At 34.8% G+C, this 22,885-nt stretch overlaps 1 protein-coding gene across 2 annotated transcripts in view; it reads left to right on the top strand.

The window, feature by feature from the left end:
- LOC145243452 (rabenosyn-5-like) overlaps window positions 1-22,885 on the top strand; it is a 64,730-nt gene that overhangs the window by 14,385 nt on the left and 27,460 nt on the right. For both annotated transcript variants that reach the window (XM_080106341.1, XM_080106342.1), the window contains exons 2-3: window positions 19,558-19,705; window positions 20,688-20,825. In XM_080106341.1, the coding sequence (XP_079962467.1) occupies window positions 19,570-19,705; window positions 20,688-20,825 (274 nt within the window). In that variant the 5' untranslated portion in view covers window positions 19,558-19,569. The remainder of the gene's footprint in view (window positions 1-19,557; window positions 19,706-20,687; window positions 20,826-22,885) is intronic.

Genomic DNA, 22,885 nt, shown 5'->3' with positions numbered 1-22,885 from the left:
TTCAACATTAACATATCTCCTTCTGAACATGAAGACTTAATAGGCATGAGGAATTGTATTAACATTGAAACGTTAACTGATTCACATAAGCTGTTTATATAATTTTATTTATAAAAGTTCTACTTTGTATTGAGCATATATAAAAAAAATTAGTCATGGTTCATGTTATTAATATATTTGAACTTCATTATATATATATATATATATATATATATAATGAAGAATGGGACTTTGGTTGTACACATTACTAATAATTTTTTTAGGATTACTGAACTCATTTTAAGTGGAGGAAGAGGCAGATTGTTATATGTTCTTTATGATAATTTCAATGGTTTCGTTCACTGGTATATTTGTAAACAGATTTTCAACATCTGAAGAGGCGGTGATTTTATTATCGATTTTAGTTACTTGTAGAATCTGCATAAGTTCTTCCGTAGATTTTACACTGTATTTACAAGGTAAATACGGTGTGATGAGTTTGTTGATTTTTTTAGTTAAGTTATATATTGGTGTTGTCACCTGTGAAATTATGGGACGAAGTGGGAAGTTAGTTTTATGTGTTTTTATGTTGCCATATAAATATCCAGGTTTATAATCTCCAATTATTAGGGTGAGTTTTAAATTATCTATTACAGCATTATTCGCGGTGATAAGTTTGTTAACTTGAATTTTAAGATCATTAACAGAGCTTTTTTTTTGACTTTCTTAAATTTTCTGGGATCATCCAAAATTGATTGGAGTTTACAAAAATATTCAGTTTTATTAACTAATACATACATATTGGTTTTATCCCCTTTTCTAATAATTAAATTTGGGTGTGTTTTTAGTTCATTGGCAGCCTTTTTTAAATTATCAGTTAAAATATATATATATATATATATATATATATATATATGTATGTATGGAACTTCTTGTTCCTTTAGGAAACATGTTCTATGAGAAATGCATAAAAAAGGTTTATTTTCTTTTTAAGAATTTTTCTAGGAAAGTGAGCTGATGGTTTTTCTTATGAGTTGCATGAACGAGAGATTTTGGTAATTATAAGACTAATTTAAACAGAAATATGTTAATAATATATGCAAATATGCAAATAACTATAACCAAAGGCAAGAATAAATTACTGTTCTATTTAGATGGGTACATTTTTGTGTCTTGATATATTTTTAAAATTAAAGAAAAACTTTGTACATTTCATTCTATTGAAATTTATATTTTTTAATTTAATATTAATACTTTGTGTTATGATTTATATGTACAGAACATTTTATCATTTTAAACTTTTATGAATATTCAGGAATTTTAATTTAAATATTTATTTCAATGTAATATAAGATTTTCTTATATCTCTTAAAATTGAAAAAAAAAACATTAATTTTTGATATTTCTAAAACTCAATTGATGAGTTTTGATTGAAATTTGAAAGAACATTTTCCTGGTTTTCAAAGACTCATTAGATATATACAGATTTAGATTTGAATAAAAATCTTTCTATGCATATGGTTTTATTGAAGGTTTTTTTTTTTTTTTTTTAATATTTTCAATGAATGCAAAGCTCTTTAGTATTTTTTAATACTTAAAAATGGTTTTGGTGGCGTTTAGAAATTTTCATTGGATAGATTAATTAAATGAAATTATGTTTTATGCAAACATTTTTATTAATTAAACATTAACAAAATATTTCTGTTCCATTTGAAGATCTTTATTGGATTCTGTTTCATTAAGATATGAAGAAGTAATTATTTTTCATATCGAAAACATTTTTTCTAGAAAATTAGAAATTTTTTTAGTTATGGTATGATTGTAATTTAAATAATCAAGCAATATTCCTTCCTACAATTTATAAGTTTGATTGAAATGTTTTTATTCAAAAAATTCAAAATGAAAGTATTTTCATTTCTCTATCATTATTGGTTGTTGAGGCAATGCATTTTAAAAATCAATCTACTAGATCTTTACAAATATACTCTACAGTATTCAGACTTGATATCACTATTTGAAAGAGTGAGGTCAATTCTGGATACTGCCCCAATATCCTATGAATACAAATTCTATAAATCAGACAAGCAATATCCATTTTAAAGATAACAATCAAAATAAGAGTAAGGTCAGAACAATTTGAATAATGACAACAATCAAAACTCATCTAATAAATTCCAACAATCAATATCTATTGTAAAATTAACAATAAAGATGTGATTAGAAATTCAAATAATTTTAATAATGGTAATAAGGAAAACTACCCTAACAAATTCAGACATTCAATTTCATAATTAAGATTTTTTTCATTTTATGAAATCTATTTCGGCAAGTTGTTGGTGTCCTTCTGTCTAGATAAACGATGGAGAATCACACCTGAAGGTTGTCATGAGTGGTGGCAACTGTTGCTGTGACTGAGCAGACCGATGCGGAAGTGACAGATTTTGTTGCACTTCCTGCAGGGATACCCTCTGTCATGCTCTGTCAATGCTGCTGCTGTCCTCCCATTGTTCATTTTTTTCTCTCCTTGCTCAGCCAGATGCACTTTTTGACTTTGACCCTCCAGTCACGGTCTGCAGCATAGGATTTGGCAAGTGTTGCCATATAAACTGCTAAAATTCTACCCCTTTTTTTTTTTTTTTTTTCTAAACAAAATTCTACTAATCACCCTACTTATTGATTCACTCCATTAAATCTCATTGCAAATTGATGGGCATTTTCTTACCAGTATGAAAAAAATTGCAAAAAGGTTGACATGTAACCTGCTTTTATAAAATCTTATTACTTACATGCCAAATTATCAAATTATTAAAAGATAATTATTATTGATTTACAAGTTACTTTCATTAAATTGTCTAGAAGAAAGTAATGCGTCTCTGTAGTTCTACTTATTGTAACAATATAATAATCAGGTAATTTTCTATATATTTGACTAAAAAAAAGTTTAAATTCACGGTCTGATCCGAACTAATTTTCTACTGGTTATTCTATTGAAGGACAATTTCATTGCTTATGTAATGAGAAGCTTCTTGCTCATATGAGGGTTTGTTTTCAACTACCGTGGAATTTCCATGGGTTCTGCAAATTACTTTTCTTGTACGAGTGTTTTTTTTTTTAATTTTTTTTTTTTTAATTTTTTTTATATCACACAGTTATTTTGCGCATATTCAGGTTTCAACGAAATGAATGTTGTATTTGTTAGATTTCTTGTAAACATGTCTAGGTATTTACATGTTTAGGTTTTAATTTTCGCAACGTTTCGACCAGTGTACTCTCTTATAGTCTTCAAGTGTCTTTTCTCAAAGTCGATAAATCTGTTATTCTAAGTGGAAAATAGCATAATGTCAAAATTTATCCGGACTACTATTCTCATATTCGATGTTATACTCACAACGTTTTGGCCGATGTAATCCGACCATCTTCAGGTACATCATGTCAAGCTCTGAAATCTTTCTGAAATTTCGAACAGGGTAGCTTGCTCTCGTTTTGTAAGTGATGATTGAGTAGAAGTCTTTAGTCATTCGTGATTAACTGCTAAAACTGATTGAAATAATCAAATGAAGCATAAACTTATACAAAAGAAAAAAAAAGTATCTAAACATATTTAGAACTTCAAGCATAAAAACATTTACCAAAATGATTGGATGTAGCATTAAACTTAAAAACGTTAATATATCAAAACAACAAAACTATGCTAAAATTACAGTCTTAAATATGTAAATAAGTAAAATATATTTTTCTTATTTTCTATTTGTTTGACCGTTTTCTTGTAATATCTTAATTTTGGGTAAAGTAGTAGATTAACATCCTAAAAAAAAAAAAAAGGAATTTTCTTTTTTTTTTTTTTTAGAAAGACCTTAGAAAATTTGGTTTAAAGAAAAGCAAAAAAAATAAAAAATTTAGACTTTTCAGTGTGGAGATCAGTTTTGTATATGAATTTAAAATAAAATGATCCCCATTTACAGATCATTCTAGATTTTTAGAGTGGTTAGCCAAATGTTTTTATGGCAAGGTCGTAAAACCACACATAACTACTTAAAAAAAAATAAATAAATAAATAAAAAACTCCCCTAAAAAATAAAAAAAATAAAAAGGATCTCCCATTCTCCTCATAAAGAAGAAAAATGCACAAGATTTCTCTCATAGAAAAAAATATTTGGGTTAATTGGCCTAAAACACAAGAATTTCCCTGAAATGGGGAATCATTTTATTATTTTATGTTAAATTTATATGAAAAACCGATTCCTCATCTTAAATTCTAAAAAAAAAAAAAAAAAATTTTTTCTCTTCTATCTGAAAACTTTTTTCAAAATGTTCATAATCTCCTTAGAAAAATAAGTGAATAAATCTCCCCTAATTTTTTGGTGAGGTTGGGAAGAAGTCAACATAGGATGTTACTCTGAATTTTGTTTTCATCTGCCGTTTGACATGAACAACATTTTTCATACCGAACATTTGTGTCATTAAATACAATAAGTACCTACTTTATCAAACGTCCCAAATAATTGACATGAATGACTCACTCTCCGACTTGTTTATCAATTCTCTTGAACAAAAACAAATAAAAGTTTGTATTTTTCGTTTTTACTAATTTAGATTCTTTTTTATGCTATTATTTACATGGGTAATATTGCCAAACAAGCGATTTAGGTAGTCTATGGCAGTGATGTTTATATCCATCCCAGTGGATTAAATAAATCACTTGTTGAGTAATATTATGTGCAAACATCCGATGCCTCCATTCAGTCCTGAAAGACAAAGGATACCCCCTGTAGGGGCAGCTGCACATGTAATTGTGAGGCAAAGGTAGCACAATCTCTAACCACACCTCTCCTTTGTTTCAATATTTTTTGCACTATAATGGGGTATGATCCCGCACAGTCGGGAGATTCTATTTATAAATGATGCTGCTAGGAACTGACGAATCAAATTAATTCACGTTCTGCTACCAACCAATCAGAAACCAGAATTGCTCCATAAATATTAAATTTAGCAATTTCGTATATGTTTTCTTCGTGTCAACATGGGCAGAATCTTTTGCTTTGTGGATTTCAACTCAAGAACTGTCTACTGCGAACCAGTCACTTCCCAGGACTTGTGTAGAACAACGACCCATCGGAAACTGTTCTGAAACTAAACATGGCTTACAACTTAAGAGGTTATGGGCCCAACGTGCATCTTTATTTCGATGGATCTGAATCAAAATTCGAACTGTGGCAGGTGAAATTTTTAGGATATCTACGAATTCAAAAGCTACACAAAGTACTTCAAACACAACCTGAAAACAGAAAAGACCCCGACTTCATTGAAAAGAACGCAACTGTCTTTGCGGAATTAATACAGTGCTTAGATGAGCAAAGTCTATCACTGGTAATGAGAGAAGCCCTGGACGATGGCTGCAAAGCATTAAACATATTGAGAGAGCATTATTTATTGAAAGGAAAACCCAAAATTATTTCTTTATATACTGAATTGACCTCTCTAAAACGAATGGAAGCCGAAACCATTACAGATTATATTATAAGAGCCGAAACGACTGCAAATTCTTTAAAAATGTCTGGTGAAGTTATAAGTGACAATCTGTTAATTTCCATGGTTCTCAAAGGATTACCGAGTGATTTCAAGCCATTTACCACCGTGATAACCCAGAAAGAAAACCCCATGACTTTTAGTCAATTCAAAGTAGAACTCAGAAGTTATGAGGAAACTGAAAAAATGATCACAGAAAAACACGAATCTACAAATATCATGAAATTTAAAAATGCACACATAAAAACACCCAAATTAAATTATACCCATGCCGGGAATAAAAACCGCAACTTTGCCAAAAACAATTTTTCTTCTTAGAAAAGTACAAAAATTATTTGCTATAATTGTGGACGACCTAATCACGAGAGTTTCCAATGTAGATACAGGACTCAAAATGGCGACTCCATTAAAAATGTGGAGAGTTCCGTTAGCGAAAATACATTCTTATTTACATGTATGTTTAACACTTCAACAAATAATAATTTTCTTATCGATTGCGGTTCAACGGCACATGTGATTACAAAGGAATCTGATTTTATCAATTTTGATCCCAACTTTAAGCCGCAAAATCATTTTGTAGAACTTGCTGACGGCAGTTGAGTAAATGATATCATTTTGAAAAGAGGTGATGTTAAAATCTCGCTAACGAACAATAAAGGTGAACTATGTTTCTGTACTCTAGAAAAAGCTCTTCTAATCCCGAAATTTAAACAAAATATAATTTCTGTACAAGCTGCCATTAAACAAGGTGCAAGTATAAACTAAGCAATAAGCTAAGTCCTATCTCAGAGAGAAGGCAAGGCCTGAGAGGGTGGACCTCCTAGAACTGCACACAACTAAACTTTCACCGCAAAATCGGCAGTGACCAGATCATTACAAGAATACTTTAATCTATGTTGATTTGAGGAGGGGGGGCCAAGGATAAAAATCCAGTGGCAAGAGAGGAGGAGTGTGTCACGGTTATTGACAATCTTGCATGGCATATCCGGGTGTGTTTATAATTGAAAGTTATTGAATAAAATTTATAGAAGAAAGATGCAGAAATGTAATTATATAAATTGATATTTTGCTTGTATTTTTATTTTTTTTTAAATGTAACTAGGATCTAACATTCTTACTTTTCATTGTATTTGGACTTTTCCAAAAAGTTTATTTCCATGAAGTCATTGTGAAATCTCCACAACTCCTGCTTTTTACTGAATAACTACTCGCTATTCTTTCAATCTGATCCTACCATCAAAGTCTTCTGTTCTGCACACATCTCCCTGCATTGTCTAGATTTAATCATCCTCTGAGGTCATCAGAACTAAGCCTGTCTTTAAAACTCCCATTACATTATATAATGGCATAATCACATTGAGACACCAGTTTACATTAGATCACTAAAGTTAAGCAACGTTGAGCTTGGTCACTACTAAAATGGGTGACCATTTTTTTACTTCTAGGTGCTGTATGCGCTCTTCGCTTATCTTGGCATTGATTCCAGTTGCACTAGACTTCTCCATGCCACTGAACTCAAACAGCCGATTCAGGAGAGGTGTGGTTGGTGATTGTGCAACCCTTGCCTCATAATTACACACACAGCTACCCTTACAGGGGGTATCCATTGTCTTATGAGACTGAACAGAGGCAATGATAACATTACACAGCCATCGTATCATTATTCATATTTCTCTATGCAACGCATGTCCTCAACTCTCATTGGCCATGTTTCACTTTCATACAACCTCATTATGTTATGTACACATACCTAATGGACCCTTCCCTTGTGGTAAATGCTTTGCTGGTTAGTAATGACCGAAGTTTCCTGAAATTACTCCATCCATTCTTAACTCTTGTAATCATACTAAGAAAATGCTCCATTGGTTTTAAGTTAAAACTTCTCGATAACCTCAATAGCTTTGTTATAACGAGGTAAGCTTATTTACCTATTTCAGAAATAGACTTACCCAAAGGCAATAACTACAGTTACATCTAAATATTATGATAGCGATTTGTGGCAGTTGTGGTTTCAGAAGCATGACGTATACTTCTATAACATACTTTTGTTAGTACGATTTGTGCAAATTACACCACTGTGTTTATCTTGATTATTACTGGCTTGCAAAGCCACAATATTATCCAGATAAACTTTGTCCACGTTGGAGTTCTTATCCACCTCCATCTTGCACTTCTTGAATATAAACTGGTTGTCCTCTGTAAAGTAGAATGAATAGAATCTATTAAATATTTGAAAATATAAGGAACATGGCTGTATTCAGCATTAAATAACTTCAAAAGGATTGATATGTCCATAATCAAAAAAAAACAAAAAAAAGACGATTGGAATTCATTGATTATTGAAATTCTACTTGCCTAGCCCAAAATTGTCAGAATAAATAATTTAACGCTTCTTCAAACAGCAGAAACTGAAATGCAAATGTCTGACTAAAAGAATGTGGATCTTTGTGTGAATCTTCTAAATTCATTATTCTTTAGTCGCATTGTTTTGTTTTTTTTGTTTTTTTTTTTCCATTTGTTTATTTAATTTTGCATTGGTTCACACATTAGCTTCCATATCTATTTTTGGTAAACTGCTTTTAAGAAGAGGAGTGGTCTCTGCAATAAAAACAAATGCAGATTCTGCCATAGAAGTAGAAAGTTTGAGCCACCTGACATTTAACTAAGGTTCTGCTAGGGGACGACTACTATACAATGCAACACAATGTGTAAATATCTCGAACCATGTGTAATAAGTTGAATATCGAATGTAGCAGCAATTCCTGTGGACATGTTTACCAGAAAGAACAGTTGGCAATAAGTTATACACCATCCACTATAACTAAGCAATTCCTACAGCTGCCTACATACAAAACTCATTAAACTTAACATAGTGATATGGAACAAAAAATGGAAAAAGAAGCAACCTTTGAAGTTCGTGTCCCCAATGATTCTGGGTTAAATAGAGCTGAGTGAGTAAAGATAACTAAATACCAATGTAGGACATGAAAAGAAACTGGAATTTTAGGAAGATCTCCATCATTCCATTAATTACAGGGTGGAACGATAAGTGTTATCCTAAAGTAAACAACACTACAACTTTATTTCAATACTTATTGAAAAAGATCAATTCGGGTAACTTGAGTATGGAGTAGAACTGACATCTATTCAATGTAGCCGCCTTCAGCCTCAATCACCGCCTCAGTACAGGTCCAGAACTGGGAGCATGCCTTTTCCACAAGTGCCAGTGGGAGCTCAGTGAATACTCGGCGGATGACTGCGATTAGGCTAGCTTTGGTCTTGCGGAGGTCATGTTGGTGATGTTTTTGACATATGGCCAAATGAAGTAGTCCAGCAGATTCAGGTTGGGGGAGGAGGGGGGGGCAGTGAGAGAAGGATACGAAGTCATAGCATTCCTTCTGAAGCCAGACCATATGTCTCTTTAGACTTGTGGGTCGGTGCTGAGTCCTGCTGCCACACCTAGGGTTTGCCAGTAGCCATCTGATTGCACCGGGGGATCACCACACTCTTCATCACATCCAGGTACTTTGTTGTTGACTTTCAAGTCAACTTCAAAGATGTGAGATGGCATGATATGGCCCTCACTTAAAACCACACCAAAGACCATAACTGTGGTCAGAAATTTTTCATCATCCTGGGCACGTCTCTGTTATTTGTGGCAATCCAGTGATGCATTTTGAGGGTGCTGGCAATGGTCCTGTTGTCGGTAGAGAGCATAAGTTGTACAGTGGCGCATCTCTCATCTTGCTCATTGAACATTGGGTTACTTTGACATGATAGAAGGCTTCTATTGCTCTAGGGATTTGTGCACAACTAGCCAATTAGTAGATGGTCTGCAACAAAGAAATAAAACTGGTTTTCATCAAACAGAAATGGAATCCTGTCATCTTTTCTAGGGTGACAATTTTATCGTTCCACCTTGTATGGGAGAAACCAAACTCATAGAGAAGAATTTCAAAAACTACCCGGCAAGTATACCTGGTGAACAAAGTGCAAAAAAGATACAAATGGTTGCATTCAAAGGGACGGTTAGAATCTTTAAAAAGATCTCTAGGTTGGAATGTCTGAGATAGCAGGCGAATGTCTGGCATCCAGTAGAATGCCCCATCCCCAACTAGAAAAAAGATATAAGAAATTTTTTTTTAATTTTGGTAATACGGCATAATCACATTGACACACTGGTTCTTATCAGATCACTGAAATTTAGGGTGGCAGGGTAGAAAGTACTTCCGCCAACAGGAGCAGTAAGGCACCTGCTTCCCTCCACTAGCCAATAGAAGACTCTTGGGCAAGGTCAAGTACCTGGCATAGGTAAAGCAAATACCTGGCCTTCTGGGCCGGGACATTTTGAAGTCAATTAGGTTTGGTCAATATGGGGGGAAACACTTCATATCAGACAATTGCTATTTATTTGGACACTACCAGAGTGCCCCCTTTTTTGGGGTGCTAGTTTTTCCTTCCACATTAAAAAAAACGACCTTGTGTCTAATTTGCTTTCGTGGTGAAGCAAATGAATACTTAAAAGCTGCCCAATCAGGGTATGTGAAGTGACAGCAGGCATGTGATGGATAAAATGTTGAGCAGCTTGATTGTTTCTTCCAGAATTGGTTAACTCTTGTGTTCAGTAAATGATACTGCCATTAAGATACAATGAGATACAATGGCTAAGACTGCCTGTGTAGTAGAACACAGACGTACGTATGTAAATGCATATGAAATGTAAAATGATGTCACCGTAAGGAAAAAGACTGTAAAAAGAACGTGTGCACAGATCAAAGGACGCTCGCAAGGATAAAGGTTAGAGAGAAGACGCATGATCACGTTTTATTCAGGGAAAGTACCCAGAAATGGAAAGATGGTGGGATCCTTCTACCGCTCTAGAAGATATCTCACTACTGATGCAATTCTCTATCTATATAAAAGCCAAGTACGTCCAAGGATGGAATACTGTTGCCATATCTGGGCAGGAGCTGCTAAAAACAGCCTATCCTGCCTTGACAGAGTACAAAATAGACTTCGTGGCTTAGTGGGGGATGCCGTTTTCTCTACCCTGCAACCTCTCTCCCACAGAAGAGACGTGGCGAGCCTATCCTTGTTTTATCGTTATTTCCGTGGCAGGTGCTCGTCTGAACTCCAATCTCTGGTCTCCCCTTGCCAATCTTTCACGAAAAACGCCCGTCTAGCTGAATCCACTGTGAAAAATTTCCCCCACTCTATATCTGTGCCTAAATCAAAACGCGGATTCCATGAACAAAGCTTCTTTCTTAGAACTGCACGCCTGTGGAACTCTGTTCCGTCTGCCTGCTTCCCACCGGACTACAACTTGGATGTCTTCAAGTCCAATGTTAACAAATTCCTAATGAACCACCCCCTTAAGTAAGACACTTCATCAAATCTCCACACTAACGTAATGTACTTGCAATAACCCTTATCCCTGAGTGGCTTCTGGGCCTTGATAAATGGTGATCACTGTGTAAAAAAAAAAAAAAAGGTGTAGTTATTACTTGTCCTACGTTCCTTACAACGTACTCTGCTACGTTCTGAGTTGTTAGTGTCTACATGTTAACGCGTGTGTAAACGTGTATTAAGTTACACCTGCTCTGTATGAGTACTGTCCTTATAGCAAGTAATTGCAACCTATTATAGGTACGATACTGCAAAGAACATCATGATGAAGCAGTCTGTATGCAGAGGTGACTGGTGGGCTTTAATTATCGATGTCTGCAACAGATCTGATAATCCAATGAAATCAAGAAGTCACCAGAAAGATATACTTTAACAGTTTACTTGTAAATTAGTGAAAGGAAAATGAATGTTCTTCACTTTGCTAATTCAATGTTTGAGATGTGAAGTAGAATTTGATGGGACATTCGAATATCTATACGTCTTATATAGAGATCAAGTGTTAATTCCATGGAGGAAGGGGCTTTGACCCTTTTTCTTCAAGACATAAAACAAACGAGTGTCCATCCCCTATCAAAAATACCCCCTCCCGCTAAAAAAAAATTCTGTGTTATCTATCTATCTATATATATAAAAGGGAAAATATGTGTGTGTGTGTGTGTTTGTATGTATGAATGTTTGTGTGTCTGCTAAAAACTTTCGACACGCGCGACGAAAATTTGCAAACTCTGTATCCTTCGCTTGAAAAATATCGAAAAATTGGCCAAAAACGTTAACTTTTTCACCCCGAAATCGACAATTTTCCACAGGGGGGGGGGTCAACAAAAACGGGTTTCTCGTAACGATGCCCGATTCTACGCATGCGTCAGATGACGTCATGACCAGATTTACTTTAAATAGTTGAAAAACCAAACACATTTCATCTCCGTCGCTTTAGCGCAGTTGGTTAGCCTGTTTGTTCATTATCTAAACGTTTTGGGTTCGAATCGTGGTGTGAGATGTTTTTTTTTTGTTTTTTTAGATTTTTTAAATTTTAATATTGAACCCTGTATTATTTAAGCCATTTTTCACGTAACGTTCGTTTTCCTGTTTTTTTTCTTTTTTTTTTTTTTTACTTCGCTTATTCTTAGCGACACCCGGGTATCCACCGATTTTTTAAATTTTAATATCGAAACAGGCTTATTTAAGCCATTTTTCATGTGTTCGTTTGCTTTACGTTAGATTTTTTGTGTCTTTTTTTTTATGTTTTGATACCCTCCCCCCCGGGCAATGCCGGGTACCCCTCGCTAGTATATATATAAAAGCGAAAATGTATGTGTGTTTGTATGTCTATTAAAAACTTTCGACAGACAGAACAAAAATTCACAAATTTGGTCTCCTATGAAAGCCCCATCCTTCGCCCGACAAATATAAAAAAATTGGCAAAAACGTTAATTTTTTCACTCTGAAATCAGCACTTTTCTACAGGGGGGGGGTCAGCAAAAACCGTCCTCTCATGATGATGTCGCTTCTACGCATGCGTCATACGACGTCGTAACCTGATTTAGTTTAAAGATAAAAAAAAAATGACCTAATTTTGTGTACGTTGTCTTAGGTCAGTTGGTTAGAGCGCTAAAGGTTTTGGGTTCAAATCGTGGTGTGAGATATCTTTTTTTTTTTTTCCGTTTTTTTTTAATTTTAATATTGAAGCAGGGTTATTTAAGCCATTTTTCACGTAACGTTCGTTTTTCTGTTTTTTTTTTTACTTTGCTTATTCTTAAGTTTTCATTAACACCCCCTACCCCTGACCGACCACGCACACCCGAGCAATGCCGGGTACCCACGGATTTTTTTAAATTTTAATATTGAAACAAGCTTATTTAAGCCGTTTTTCACATGCTTTCTTTTTTTGTTTGTTTTTATTTTTCAGATTTTTTAAAGAAGTTTTAACGTTCGTTTTTCTGTTTTCTTTTTTGTTTTTGTTTTTCTGATTTTTACATTTAACAGCGTTCGTTTGTCTTACGTTAGTTTCTTTGTGTTTTTTTTTTTTCGATTTTTTTTAAGTTTTAACTTTTTTATATAATATTTAATTTTTATTTAATATTTAAAAATATTTACTTCACTTATTCTTATGTTTTGATTACCCCCCCCACCGCCCGAGCACACACACACCTCTAAACACCCGGGCAACGCCGGGTATCCCCCGCTTTATTTTTCAGATTTTTTAAAGAAGTTTTAACGTTAGTTTTTCTGTTTTCTTTTTTTGTTTTTTTAGTTTAGTTTTTTTTTTACTTTGCTTATTCTTATGTTTTTATTAACAGTCCCCCCACCCCCCGCCCGAGCACACACACCTCCAAACACTCGAGCAACGCCGGGTACCCCCCCCCGCTAGTATATCTTCTATATATATAAAAGCCAAACGTCTGTGTGTATGTATGTTTGTTTGTAACGCTAAAACTTTTGAAAGACGGAACCAAACTTGACAAATTTGGTATCATATCGAAGCCCCATCACCCGGATGACAAATATCGAAATTTCACGTCAAACGGACCACTAGAAGTTGGTCAACTGATCAGTTATCTTCGAGGGGGGCCCCAAAAAAACCTGTCATTATCTATATATATAAAAGACAAATGTTTGTTTGTAACGCTAAAACTTGAGATAAAAGATTCCTCTCCCCTAGGAATAAAACATATGTTCAATATTTGCTTTTGTTTTTTCATTGTTTATACGGTCCCGAGCAACGCCGGGTAGCCCTGCTAGTCTATAATATAAATGTCACCTGTCTGTTTAAATGTACTTATGTATGTATGTATGTATGTATGTATGCCTAAAATTTTTGATAGAGGCGACGGATTTTCATGAGATCGGTATCATTTTGAAGCTCGACACTTTGGATGACAAATATCGAAAAATTGGTTAAAACCATTAATTCCTTTACCCTCAACTGGGCACTTTTCTACAAGAAGGGGGTTGCTTTTTTCCCTGATATTTTCGAAAGTCATCCCCTTTTTTCGATTGATTAGCTTTAATTTAAACATACATTACTTCCGGTTTGGCGATGGACGCAACAGCAAAGACGCCACTTTTTTTTCACATTCTTTTCCTCCTTCGCTGTACGGGTTCTAGCCTGTCTGCCTACTAACACCCGGGCAACGCCGAGCACCCAGGCTAGTATATATATAAAAGCGAAAATGTGTGTATTTATGTATGTATGTTTGTGTGTTTGTGTGTCCGCTAAAAACTTTCGACAGACACAACGAAAATTCACAAACTCGGTATCATATTGAAGCTCCATCCTTCGCCCGAAAAATATCGAAAAATTGGTCACAAACGTTAATTTTTTCACCCCGAAATCGACAATTTTTGACAGGGGGGGTCAACAAAAACGGTCCTCGTGACGACGACCGGTTCTACGCATGCGTCAGATGACATCCTGCCCTGATTTACTAAATAGTAAATACTAAATTTCATGTACGTCGCGTTAGCTCAGTTGGTTAGCGCGTTGGTTCATTATCTAAAGGTTTTGGGTTCGAATCGTGGTACGAGATGTCTTTTTTTTCTTTTTCGATTTTTTAAATTTAAATATTGAAGCCATTTTTCACGTAACGTTTGTTTTTCTGTTTTATTTTTACTTCGCTTATTCACCTCCGACCACACACCCAAAAACACCCAGGTACCCACCGATTTTTTAAATTTTAATATCGAAACAGGCTTATTTAAGTCATTTTTCACATGTTCCTTTTTGTGTTTTCTTTTTTGTTTTTTCAATTTTTACATTTAACATTGTTCGTTATGTTTTTTTGCGTTTTTTTTTTCGATGTTTTGATTACCCCCTCCGCTTAAGTTTTAACGTTCGTTTTTATGTTTTCTTTTTTTACTTCGCTTATAACAAACAAACCTGGTTATTGACCTCATTTGCTGAATAGCTATTGTTTACATCGTCGTCGTCATAACGCTCTACGACTTCCGTGCGGGCACCCGTCAATTTGGTTCTTACTTAAATAAATTAAAACATCTTTCAGTAATTCATTCTGGCTGGCCGAACGGTTCATGTTTTTTTCACATTTTATTTTCCAACTTCGCCTCAGGGCTTCGGGTTCGATCTTACCAACTTTTACCCCCCCCCCCCAGTTTCTTTTCTATTTAACAGCACACACCTCCAAACGCTCGGGGGCAATGCCGGGTACCCCCACTAGTCTATAAATATAAAAGCGAAAATGTATGTATGTATGTGTGTTCGCTTTTTCTGTGTGTCTACAAAAGGCTTCTTTCAGAGAAGCGGTCGCTCGCTTCACAACTTTTTAAAACTTTTTATATCGCATATAAATCGTAATATCTCACAGTTAACAACAAAGCTCACCTGTCTATTTAATTTGCTCGATTTCGGGAAGATAAATATTCAATATCTGTTGCTCGCCACATGTGGGTTAGCCTTTTTCCTATAACATCTTGGGGGGGGGGCGTTCAGCAGTAAATGAAATCCTGCAGTCAAACTTGACCTCATTAACTCATTAAAACGAGCACCTGCTAAATCCAAGCAATTAAATAAATTCAAACGTGTTTCCGTAAGCATGTCGTGGTGGGGCAATGATTAACGTCGCACTTTTTTTTTTCACAACTTTGCCTCAACAGTTCGGGTTCGATCCTCATACTTACTTTTCTTTTTAACCCCCCCCCCCATACAACTCCAAACACCCGGGCAACGCCGGATACCCCTCGCTAGTATATATATAAAAGCGAAAAAGTGTGTATGTATGTTCACTTTTTGTGTATGTCTGCAAAAGGCTTTTTTCCGGCAGCTTCTCGAGGCAATCGCTTATTTTTAAAACTTTTTATATGCTGTCTAAATGATAATATCTACGACTTAACAATGGGGGTCGCCTATCTATTTAATTTGCCCGACTTTGAAACGTTAAATATTTGACATTTCGAGATCGCCGCAGGTTTGCTTTCATTTTTCAGTATAAAAAAAGCAAAACTCAATTCGAATCCTGGCCCAATTCGAATCCTGGCCCAGGGCCAGTGGTCTCTAGAAAGCGATGTAACGTTTGGTCAATGTCAGCTTACCGTCGTCATATCGGACGGTTGCTTTCATTTCAAGACGAACCACTCCCCTAATAAAAGGGGGAGTGTGTTTCCCCAAATTTAGATAAAAACAAACAAACAAACCGGGTTATTGACCTCATTAAAAACTATCCCACAAAAAATGTTCACTGCTGAATAGCTATTGCATAGGTCGTCGTCGGCGTAACGCTCGCACAAAATGTTAACTCTACGACTTCCAATTGACGTTATTTACTGCAGGCACCTGTCAATTCTCTTAATTAAATAAATTCAAACTTCTTTCAGTAACTCATTCTTGCTGGCCGAGCGGTTAACATGACATGCGTTTTTCACATTTTATTTTTCAACTTCGCCTCAGGTCTTTGGGTTCGATTCTACCTAATTACCTCCCCCCCCGTGTTTATTTTTTATTTAAGAGCACACACAACTTGAAACACCCGGGCAACGCCGGGTACCCCTGCTAGTCTATAATATAAATCTCACCTATCTGTTTAAATGTATGTATGAATGTCTGCCTAAAACTTTCGACAGAGGCGACAGATTTTCACAAGATCAGTGTCATTTTGAATCTCGACGTCTTGGACGACAAATATCGAAAAAGTTGGCCAAGAACATTTAATTCCTTCACCCTCAACTGGGCACTTTTCTACAAGGAGGGGTCGATTTTTTTGCGAGCCATTTTTGCAAGTCATCGTATCGGGTGGATTGACTTTGCCTAATTTTAACATTCCGAACTTCCGGTCGTGTCATGGAGTAGCGGTAAGACGGCAGATTTTTTTTTTTTTTTTCACTTTCTTTTCCACCTTCACGTCATGGGTTTGAGCTTGCCTGCCTACTACCACTTTTTTTTTTTTTTTTTTTTTTTTTTTTTTTTTTTTTTTTTTTTTGCTTAACACACACCTCCAAACATCCGGGCACCCATGCTAGTATGTATATAAAAGATGTTTCAAAGTCTATCGCACAAAGTTACTCCAAGGATAATTCATTGACATTTGTCTTGTTCTTACTACTAGTTTCACTTGCATATGCAGTAATACAAACTATTTTTACATTATAAAGTTTTAACTTCAAAGGCATTTCTACTCTATACTTGCTGTTTTAGTTGTCTAAATACAAAAATTCTCATTCTTTAATGTCAGACGAAGATTCTGGAGCCAGTGAGCCCAGAAACATAAAATCTTTTTACTGTTTTGTTGTCTATTTGAAATATTTATTTTTTAGTTATTTCGGCAAAATTCCAATGTAAACAAAATTTAATATCTTTGCTTTATAAATATCGTTCATAGTCAACTAATGCTTTTCCCTAATTTTCTGCGGAGCGCTACTGGAAGTGGTGACAAAACAAATCGGTCCCTTTACTTTTTTCTCACACGCTCATATCTCTTCAATATATTATTGAAAACGCTTTTCTCAAAATTTTTTTTTTTTTTTTCATAAACATAAAATTTCAAATAAAATAAAAACTTTTAAATTTTGTTATTAAAAATGCAAAAAAAAACTGATTGTTATTTTTATCTTATAATTTTGTGAATTTTTATTATACATTTTTCAGTAACATCCTTTTTTTAATTTTTATTTCAGTAAATCGTTTCAAAATACAAATACTGAATAGCAAAAAAAAAAAAAAAAAAAGCGAAGGAACTGATTTTAACTCACAGAGAATTAAGGAAAACATTAGCTGACTATAACTGAAATATACAATTCTTTTCCTCATGTAATAAAGTTTTTTTTTTTTTTAAGTTTACTTAAAATTTAATGACTATTTTCAGTTGGTTGGTTGTTTTTGTTTTAGGGCATATCAACCCTTTTCAGTTTATTTAATGCCGAATTCAGTGATTTAGGAGAACAATTTTTTAATAGAGTATATTTGTTTTTTTTTTGTTTTTTTTTAAGTCTGTTTCTATTTAACCCATAGTTAGGACCCTAACAGGTACTACCAGTCTTGATCAGAGTGGACCTGGGAGCAATGGCAATTAAAGGGTGGCTCCACACTCCCCAAAGCCCGCAAGCTGAGGCCTCACTATCAGATATAGTTTAAGGTCATATCCAGGACCACTATTTTCAGTAACAAGTGATTCATTTTTAATGTTGATGTTTTTGAAGTTAATGTCCATGACATTGTCTATCTCTATATGCATAAAAGAAATAATCTTGCCTTACAGAAAAAAGTCCACTTGTCAATATGGTAGGCTTAATATAGGGCTTTAAATTGTCTTTCACAAAAAATCAAAGTTAAAAACTGCAGTGAATTAAATTTTTAATCTATAATCAAAATGTGTTTCCTTTTGTTTTTCAATCATTCAAATCTGAGTTTTATTTTTTTAATTTTTATTGATTTACTGTTTTGAAAAAAAAAATCTATTTTGAGCTCCATTAAATCATTTAAAAGATTCAATGTGTTAGCTGTTTAAATGAATCTGAAAAGTAAAAGTTGCACTTCTGTCTCATTTTGTACAGGTTTTTTTTTTTTTTTTACCAAAAACACTCGTCTAGCTACAGCCACTATCAACAATTTCCCCAACTCATTTTTTGTACTTAAATCTAAATGAACAGTCCATGAGCAGAGCTTATTTCCTGGAATTGTCCCGCTGACTACAATATTGTCGCCTTTAAGTCCAATGTAAAAAAAAATTTCTTGTTGAGCCGTCCCCTTAAATAATCAAATTCTGTCCAATTTTCTTTTTCTTTTTTTTACATAGGCATCACCACTTATCAAGGCCAAGAGGCCACTCGAGGATGCGGGTTAAAGAGTGTACAGTAGAAATTGGACAATATAGTAATCGTTAATAATGGAAATTCGGTAAATTTGTTAACTAATGGAACGGGTTCATCAAAAACTTGTCTACGTTAGACTTGAACACAACCATAATGTAGTCAGCTGGAAAGCAGGAAAACGGAAGATAATTCCACAGGTGTGCAGTTCTAAGAAAGAAGCTTTGTTCATGGAATCTACGTTTAGGTTTAGGCACAGATAAAGAGTGGGGGAAATTAGTGATAGTGTTTTCTGCTAGAGGGGTGTTTCTTGTCAAAGTCTGGCGGGGGGTGGGGCATAGTGGAGTTCAGCTGAGCACTTGCCATGAAAATAACGTTTTCAGCGACTAACGATTACTACATTGTTGTCTTAGTAACCACTGTATACTCATTAACCCTTATCCCTTGAATGGCTTTCGGGCCTTGATATGTAGTAACTACCTTGTAAGATAATAAAAAAGGTAATAAGATTCTGCTCATTTGTTCAAAGCCTGTATTATACCATGGAAATTGGTTACTTGACCAATAGCATGTAAGACGGCAAACTTTCCAATTTCTGATTAACTTTCAACATTCTTAATATGTCTAATTGTGGTACCAAAATAAATTTGATATAATTGTTTACGTTTTGAAAAAAATTAGGTTCACATATTTAAGTTTTATAAATAAAATATTGGTCTTGGGTATCTTTTATGGTTTTATATCTTTAAGCCAGTCTTTATCTTCCACAAATGTTATTACTTGAATTTTGTATAACCATGTCTTTCCTGATTTAAACAAAAAACAAAAAAAAAAAAAAAAAAAAAATGAAAGATGGTATGCCTAAAATAATTGGTCCTATTTTCTCTTCAGGATTTTATCAAGATGACAAGCACAGATATCCGAGAAGGTTTCATTTGTCCGATTTGCCTAAAAGACTTCTCTTCTGTCACCCTTCTTCAGTCACATTTTGAGGATGCGCACACAACTGAAGAAAGAGCCGTGTCCCAACAGTTGAAAGGTAAATCAATTGAGAAACGCTTTTTTTTTTAGAATCCGGTATTTTTTCTCTGTTAAACAATTTTGTTTTTATCAGTAAATCTCACTGTAATGGGAAACTTCTTTTCTCTTTGATCTGTCATGGGACACTTTGTTTCTTCCCTTGCACTGTTCAGGGGGACTTTTTTCTTTCCATGAAGTGTTCTAGGATACTTCCCCACCCCCATGAAGTGTTCTGGGACACTTTCTCTTCTCCCCCATGAAGTTCTGGGATACTTTCCTTCTCCCCACCCCACCCTATGAAGTGTTCTGGGACACTTTCTCTTCCTGAACACCCCCCCCCCCCACCACCACATGAAATGTTCTGGGACACTTTCTCTTTCCCTCCCCCCACATGAAGTGTTCTGAGACGCTTTTTCTTCCCCCCCCCCCCAATGTTTCTGGGACACCTTTTCTTTCACCCACCCCCATAAAGTGTTCTGGGGCATTTTCTCTTCCCGGACACTTCCCCCTCCCCCTCACATGAAGTGTTCTAGGACACTTTCTCTTCCTTCCACCCCATGAAGTATTCTGGGACACTTTCTCTCCCTCCCACCTCCAGGCAGTGTTCTGGGACACTTTTTCTTCTCCCCCCCCCCTCCCCCGACATGAAGTGTTCTGGGGCGCTTTTTCTTCCCGGACATTCCCCCCCTCCCCCACATGAAGTTTTCTCGGACACTTTCTCTTTCCCCTCCCCTCCACATAGTGTTCTGGGATTCTTCCTTTTCTCCCCCTTCCCCCTCTCCAAACTGTTCTGGGACCCATTTTCTTCCCCTTAGACTGTTCTGGAACATTTCCTTCTTTCTTGATCTATAATCGGACATTTTAATTTGTTATGGGAGACTTCCTCTTTCATTTGTTAGGGAAAAAATTGCTCGATTTCCGTTTGTTGTAACATTTTTCATTTCATAAATAATTAAACAGATGTTGTTAATTTTATTAACCAAATTTTTGTTTTTTGTCAGGTCTGTTTGAGAAAGCCAAGAAACGATTACTTGGTGACGTGCTCGGTGACAAGGATGATTTACTGGATGAAAAAGACTCCTCGTCATTTAGTAACATCCCTGGACTAGATCCAACTTTCTGGGAACCTCAAGAAGTTGGTAAGTTCCAGACTGTTGTTTTATGGAAACTACCCTGTAATAATTTACTGCTATTATTATTTCTTCAAATTATGGAAATGAGAAATACCAACCAGCTTGCAGTATCACATTTTTCTTAGTACATCCATTTTTAACTGTAGCTTCAGTGAAAAGTTGCATGCATAGGCTTGTTTCAGTAATATTAATGTTGTTTGTGCTTCTTCCTTGTCCTCTTGGCTTCTCTCTGATAAACTGAGATGGTTTCAATATTCGACAATCTATTATTGATTAACTGCTGTTTTTTTTTTTCTTGTTTTTGTTTTTTTTAAGCAGTGTTGCACACTGTTTTCCCAGGTGGCAAAGTAGTTATTAACCAAACAGATCTTATTTACATATATCCTTAAATCAAAGCTGTTTTGTTTTTTTTTGTTTTTTTTCTTTCCAGTTGACAGTTGTGCTTATATATATATGCTAGCAAAAGTACCCGTCGTTGACTGGGTTCAAAAACATCCTACTGAAAATGGACTCTGATTTATGAAAGTATGATAGGCTATGAAAAAGAAGGGTTTTGAATTTGGGTTGAATTTGGGAGTATCACAACCAAAGCAAAATATGATGAAAGTAAAAATAAAATAGATAAACCCCATAATTTATTATACCATACTTGTTCACACTGAAACACTCTACACAATATTCTGTGGATCTATATTAAAAAACCTTGTTAAACTTTGTAACGTATTTCCATTCTATGGAGGTCAGGTGGGAACGAACATCCCATAATTTTATTATACCATATTTCTTCAAACTGAAACATAATTATCAAAGTATACTTACGCAGATAGATATGAAAAGTCTTTATTAAAGTTTGTGCCTATTTCCATTCTATGGAGGCCAGGTGTGAACACAGACCCCACAATTTTATTATACCATCCCTATTTAAGTTAAGAATACTTTGATAAGTATGTTTTATGTACATCTATATCAAAAACACTTGTAAACGTTTTTTTTTTAATTTTTAATTTTTTTATTTCCATACTTTGTGGACCAGGCACGAACGCGGACCCCAGAATTTTAATGAACCACCGTTCTGCCAGATCAAACATACCCATTCCTGTGTCTCGATACATCTTCTATCATTATATGTAATCAGTTTTTTAAAATAGTCAACCATATAGGAGCCTATTCATGACCACACACACACTGACATTCAGCTTTATATATATATATATATACTAGCATGCTGCCCAGCATTGCCCAGACGTAAAATACGCTTGAATATAAAATTTTAATTTATGCAGATTTCATATTTATTATCGAGCAAATTCTCTATGTTCATAATATATATAGTAATGATTTCAAAAATTTAAAAATAAAATGACTTTGGTGCCATCACCTGGAATTGAAACCAAAACATTCAGCACTTTAGCTTTCATCGTTATTATGTGATCTATCGCAGATTGATAAAACAAAAAAGCTTAAAATTAAGCAACTTAAACTAGAAATGTATATGTACACATACTCGGAAGATGGTTGATTTAAACCTTCCAAGATCAATTTTTTTTTTTTTTTTTTTTTTAAATTATGAGCCTTTAGCAACTACTTTTTACAGGCTAAAAATTCAAATCAAAAGTATTCCTGAAGTCTAAATTTGCACACGCACACAGGCATGGTCATTTTTATATACATGTATGTATAAAAAGATGTCCATGTGCTAAAATGTTTTTGCCTTAAATTCTACGCAATTATCCACAATGTAGAAACTATACATAGAAAGAATTAAGTGTAATAGTTAAATCAAACCAATCATCTAATTAATGAAGCTCGTTTTTCACATATCTACGTCTAATCAAACTACAGTTGTCAGGCCGGGAAAATAGCACTGGCAGTGGTGGCCAAAATAAAATCATGGTTTTCCGGGCATTTTCTGGCAGTGGCAGCTAGCAGAAGCCACTAGCTGTCAATACCAGCACTGAGGATTACTAACGAGTAGTCTTGGATTGGGGCGAATACTGATGGGTACTAGTCATAACCAGTGTCAGCCATTCGACGGCATTGGATTAAAATCATGTCTTCAACTGTTG

The sequence above is a fragment of the Euprymna scolopes genome, chromosome 22 (assembly GCF_053919585.1).
Source record: "Euprymna scolopes isolate OS-2025 chromosome 22, ASM5391958v1, whole genome shotgun sequence".
Lineage (NCBI taxonomy): Eukaryota > Metazoa > Mollusca > Cephalopoda > Sepiida > Sepiolidae > Euprymna > Euprymna scolopes.
The sequence above is the reverse complement of the archived record's forward strand: the minus strand, read 5'-3'. Positions and strand labels throughout refer to the sequence as shown.